The sequence below is a fragment of the Nannobrachium achirus genome (assembly GCF_963921795.1).
Source record: "Nannobrachium achirus genome assembly, chromosome: 1".
NCBI classification, from domain to species: Eukaryota; Metazoa; Chordata; class Actinopteri; order Myctophiformes; family Myctophidae; genus Nannobrachium; species Nannobrachium achirus.
The window spans coordinates 39768117-39774295 of NC_137810.1; the positions used below are offsets into that span (position 1 = coordinate 39768117).

The 6179-nt window shown below is 43.6% G+C and overlaps 1 protein-coding gene across 1 annotated transcript in view; it reads left to right on the plus strand.

Annotated features, from left to right (window-relative positions):
• The window catches only part of arhgap39 (Rho GTPase activating protein 39), a gene marked incomplete at both ends in the record, with an annotated part of 68583 nt that extends 62922 nt beyond the window's left edge, over nt 1–5661 (plus strand). Inside the window, 4 exons of the mRNA XM_080729033.1 lie at nt 1731–1930; nt 3829–3920; nt 4733–4902; nt 5467–5661. Coding sequence (XP_080585159.1) covers nt 1731–1930; nt 3829–3920; nt 4733–4902; nt 5467–5661 — 657 coding nt within the window. The remainder of the gene's footprint in view (nt 1–1730; nt 1931–3828; nt 3921–4732; nt 4903–5466) is intronic.
• Between the last annotated feature and the right edge of the window lie 518 nt (nt 5662–6179).

The window sequence follows — 6179 nt, forward strand, 5'->3', positions numbered from 1 at the left end:
TCACTCAAAGTGTCCGTACCAGGCTGTGTCTGTGCAGCAGCAGCCTATAGCCTGGTCCACACACAACCTTGTCAAGTTCTTAAACCGGTGTGTTCTCTCACGTGCACGCTGGCCCGGGTAGCACGCGTATACGTGCGCGTGGCGTCTCTCACGTGCACACAGGCTAGCTGCAGGCTGTGTCCTCACTTCAAGTATTTGACTGATATTAACCTAGTGACCTCCAGCGGCACATTAATGCACTATAGCTCCTACACAAGCACCGGATTACACTCTCTCTCTCTCTCTCTCTCTCTCTCTCTCTCTCTCTCTCTCTCTCTGTTCTGTTTTGGTGCCAGAGGCGTAAAGAATTTTCTTGCTGCCCTTTGAAGAAAATAAATCTCTTCTCAAGGACCTTGGCACGGCGAACAGGGAACCTCAGAGACCAAACTGTGATGGGTTTTAGACACCCGCAATGTGTCAGAGCGGCCAGCAGGTCGCACTGTTTTGCTGTCACTACTGAAATGCACAGAGAGAGGGAGAGAGAGAGACAGAGACAGAGAGAGTTTTGAATATTGATTGAAGACTTTATTAGACGTTTGCATAGGAAAAGGTACAGTTTCATGACAGTACAGTTCACTGGTACAAGGTCAACTAAAAGGAGATCCTAGTAAGCTTTTCTGCTTATTTGCACAGGAAACCTTTATGTATCTCATATAACGTTGAATGACAGACGGATAGAACACAGTACCATGCAGTAGATATCGTCAGAAAAACAAAACAAAAAACTGTGCAAAAAAGATAGATATTTACAATAGAAGGGTCAGGCGGAGGGTAAGTCTAGGCTAGGTTTATTTTTACCAGTTCCGAGCGGCTGCCGCCTGTAAGTGGTTTTTCAGGGCGATTTTAAAGGATGTTAGGGATTTACACTCCTTTAAGGCCTTCGGTAAGGCGTTCCACATTTTGGTGCTATAGCAGGAGAACGACTTTGACCCTTTGTTTGAGAGAGATTTGATATTGTACATACATTGTCTAATTGAAGTTTACAAGTAAAAGGTTTTGTTTATAGATTTGGTCATGGACCGAAGCCAGAGACAAATGAAATGCAGGGAAACATGTTTTGGAATGTGGCAGACGACAGTGAAGTGACAATTTAAGACTTTAAAGACCTTTTTAATACCTCACAAAAAGGGGGTAGAAGGGACCATTACTGCATCAAAAGTAATCAACAAACTATTTATAAAAGAAATTCAAACATTGGCCATATTGTTAAATTATATAAGAGGCTGATCTACAAGCTCACGTTGCGGGGGGTCCCCAGATGATTAACTTCATGTGCAACATTGTTTTCTCACTCAACAGTAAACAAACCAACATAAAGTTTAAGTGTATAGAGGGTATCTGCACATTTCTAAAGTGACAATTTAAGACCTTTTTAGTACCTCTAAAATGACAAATTAAACATTGGACAAATTGTCAAATATTAGAGTCAGAAATTGTGAAAATAGCAGATCTACATGCTCACAACGCCTTGTGTTACGAGGCGTTGTTAGCATGTAGATCTGCTGTTTTCACAATAGAACAGTGTTATACCAAATGTAATGCTTCAACTCTTAATGCTCGTCAGGGTGGAGGGGGTTAAAATAGGATTTTTTGGTGGGTTGCGGCCTGAGGTTGAGAACCATTGCTCTACACAGCATCTCACAGAAGGCCACCGTGTGTCTTCCCTGTCCTTCCTTCCTTCTTGCACACAGGGCTTGCAGAAGCCGTGCGTGGAGGAGATCATGCACGCCAGGAACGCCATCTTCAGCCCGTCCATGTTCGGCTCCTCCCTGGAGGAGGTGATGGCGCTGCAGAAGGAGCGCTACCCAGACAGCCAGCTGCCCTGGGTGCAGACCCGCCTCTCTGAGGAGGTGCTGGGCCTCAACGGAGACCAGACCGAGGGCATCTTCAGGTGAGAGGGACAGACAGGGGTGGAAAGCAATTCAATTTCAATTCAAAGGAGCTTTATTGGAATGAGAAAGCATACGTTTACATTTTTTTTTTTTTATTTGCCAAAGCAAGTGTCAAAATATAATAAAACTGTTGAAAAAGGGGGAAATATATACATTTGGAGGGGCTACAGCATTGTGTAAACAGAGCTACTGTATGTCACATTTTGGCATTATGTACTGTACATGTTATATATAAAGCTTTTTGGAACAAATAGCAGCAATAATTTGTAGTCGCTTTGGGACAGAAAGTAGCATTTTTCCTCAAAACGATTTTAAGTAGTATACAGAGATGCCTGAAGAAGGTCTTTGACCGAAACGTTGCATTAAATAAAAAGAGTTTTTTTGGCAAGTTGAAGATGGTGTGCGGGCCGGGCCCTATGTTCTTCTTGTGCATGTTTGAAATGATGTTGACCCCCGCCTACGCACCCATCGCTAAGCTTTGATCAGGTGTGCATAAGACTCTGTTGCCCAAGTTGTATACAGAAAAAAGCCTCAGATTTAAAATGCGTTTAAAGGCAGCAGCTCTGTTTATACCGCATGTTCAGTAGGTCTAGAGGTCACTCAATGGTTTGTAGTCCTTAGGCACTGTTTCCCACACTGTGGGGTGGGACTCATTTGTTGGTCACAGACCAATTTTTATGGGCCACGACTCGAGTAAAAATCACATTTTCTTTTCCTACATTTAAAAAAGATATATATTTTTCAAAAGATATATATACTGTATATATATATTTTAAGTACAATTTTGAAGTATTTGTACTTTACTGGAGTATTTCCAATTTCCAATACTTCTATTCCACCACATCTCAGAGGAAAATATTGTACTTTTACTCCACTACATTTAAATGAAAACTAGTTACTAGATACTTTGCAGATTGATTATTATAATTTATTACAAAACAGAGTCCTACATTAACCAACTTCAGCCCTATACATTTTGGATATTTGAGAATAGCCGATGCGACACCCATTGTGAGCTTTTAGATCTGCTATTTTCAAAGGATTTTCATACATTTGACAACTTGAAATTGGACATTCTGCACAATGAGTACTTTCACTGTCGGTACTTTAAAGGATTAGTTCACCCCAAAATGACTTTTTTTCTATTGATTACTTGAGCAATGGAGACTTGAGTTCAATAATATTTTTTTGTATTTGTCGAATTCCGAAGACAAAAAAAATATTATAGTAAATTTATCTCCATTGATTCCGGATGGGGACCCAAATGCATTTGGGTCCCCATTCGGAATCAGTGGGGGTAGATTTATTTTAATCACATTATTGTCTTAGGAATGCGACAAAAACAAAAATATTACTGAACTCAAGTCTCCATGGCATGAGTAATCAATAGAACATTTTTCATTTTTGGGGTGAGCTACTCCCAATTTGGGACTACTTGTAACAGTATTTCTGCATTGCAGTTTTGATATTTTACCAAAGTAAAAAATATTATTATATATATATAATTGGAGTACCCGTATTTTCCGGACTATAAGGCGCACTTCAAAGCCTTTAATTTTCTCAAAAAACTACAGTGCGCCTTATAGTCCAGTGCGCCTTATATATGGATCATTCATTGATATTGACATTCCCTTTAGCACAGCTCCATCTGTTGGATGCATAACGCAACGGTAGCGTCTATTATGTGCGCCTTATAGTCCGGTGCGCCTTATATATGAAAACAGTTTGAAAATAGACCATTCATTGACAGTGCGCCTTATAGTCCGGTGCGCCTTATAGTCCGGAAAATACGGTACTTTTTTCCACAACTGCTGACAGCTCAGTAGGCTGGGAGGGGTGACTGCACTGGAGAGGTTTGGATTAGACCTGTGTGTTCCCTTTGAACCCCCTCCTATAGGGTACCAGGTGACATTGATGAGGTCAATGCTCTCAAGCTGCAGGTGGACCAATGGAAGATCCCTACTGGACTGGAAGACCCACACATACCTGGTACACACACACACACACACACACACACACACACACACACACACACACACACACACACACACACACACACACACACACACACACACATGGTGACCTACACGTGTAAACACACCAGCCGCGGGCCTTTCAGTATCGCTCTAATTCTGCTCCAGTATTAATAGCCTTCTCTCTCTCTCTCTCTCTTTCTCTCTCTCTCTCTCTCTCTCTCTCTCTCTCTCTCTCTCTCTCTCTCTCTCTCTCTCTCTCTCTCTCTCCATACAAAGCATTCTGGGAGTGAGTGCAGCTCTGTGTCCAGTACTTCTGACCAATCGTTTTCACATCGTCCTGACAAGCGTAACATGACAAAAACTATACCTTTTTGTCATTAAACCCGGTAGTCATAGAGAACCATGCTTGAGTTAGCAACTGTACTTTGACCTCCTTTTTTCCTTCTCCAACAAATCTCTTCGTCACAAATAGCAGATCCACACGTTGTGAGCTTGTGGATCTGCCCAAAATGACTTCTATGATTTACTCAACCTGTGATGACTTTAATTAAATGCATGGAGAATTTTTGTTCCTGTCGCAGATGGTATATCATTTTAAAAATAATATATTTAATTAGTATAATCCAAGTGTCTCGCATGCTGACGTATTCCCGTTACTTACAAAAACACAGCTTTTTCTGTGGCTTGGCGAAATAAGGTAAAAACACAGAAAAACCCTGACAGGCGGAAAATTAATATGTGCCAATCGATGTATTCAGTGGTTAATTGATGGATTAAAAAAAACTGTGTGTGTGTGTGTGTGCGTGTGCGTGCGTGCGTGCGCAGCCTCTCTGTTGAAGCTGTGGTACAGGGAGCTGGAGGAGCCACTCATCCCTCATGAGTTCTACGAGGAGTGCATCACTCACTACGACAGCCCTGAGGCCGCCGTCAACGTAGTGCTGGGTCTGCCCCACATCAACAAGCTGGTGCTCTGCTACCTCATACGCTTCCTACAGGTACACACGCACGCACGCACGCACGCACGCACGCACGCACGCACACACGCGCACACACACACACACACACACACACACACACACACACACACACACACACACACACACGCACACACGCATACACACACACACACACACACACGCATACACATGCGGTCTGTAGTTTTGATCTTGGTGCCTTTGAGGTGCTAGACTTGGCATGGCATGAGGTGCATGCATAGTCAAAATGACATGAGGATCAAAGGGGCGGCTTTTGAAGAAAAACAAACTTTGAAGAAAAAAGTTATTTTGCACACCTATACGAGAGGGACAGGTTCCTTCGGAATAATGAACTTGAATAGTAGAAGAAAGGGGGAGTCGGAGGTGATGTAGGTCCGAGTGACGGAAACTTTGTACCAATAAATGTTTTGTAAATGAAGACAGTGTGCTGGACTCCCCCTTTCTTCTACTGTTGTGATTAAAACAAAAAATAATTAAAACTATATTAATACTGTGTGTGTGTGCGTGTGTGTGTGCGTGTGCGTGCGTGTGTGTGTGTGTGTGTGCATTTGCCCCCTCCCGCAGGTGTTCGGCCAGCCCGCCAACGTGTCCATCACCAAGATGGACATCAACAACCTGGCCATGGTGATGGCGCCCAACTGCCTGCGCTGCCGCTCCGACGACCCGCGCGTCATCTTCGAGAACACACGCAAGGAGATGTCCTTCATGCGCGTCCTCATCCAGCGGCTGGACACCAGCTTCATGGACGGCATCCTATAGCCCTCGTTGTGTGACGCCGCGACGATGACACCACCACAGCACGCCATCTGACCATCCATCTAAGCCAGTGTTTCTCAAACGTTCAAATTCCAAGGTTTCCCCTTAACTCTGACAGTGTACAAATGGAACCAAATGGACCCTAACGGGTCCATTTGGTTCCATTTGTACACTGTCAGAGTTACAGACATGTATGAGTCAATTTAGACCCCCATAAAGGAACCCACAGAGTCCCTGGAATCCACTTTGAGAACCCATGGATCTAATCCATCCGTACATCCATCCATCCATCCATCCATCCATCCATCCATCCATCCAACCCCCACCCGCCCTTTGAGGGGGATTTGTACTTAAAAAAATAACCGATCTGCGAGCTTGTAGATCGCTTATTTTCCACGCACCGCGTGAGCAAGTGTAAGCCGGGCGTTACTTAGCGGTTTGACCTGGTTGGGCCCTTCCACAACGGTACACACACACACACACACACACACACACACACACACACACACACACACACACAC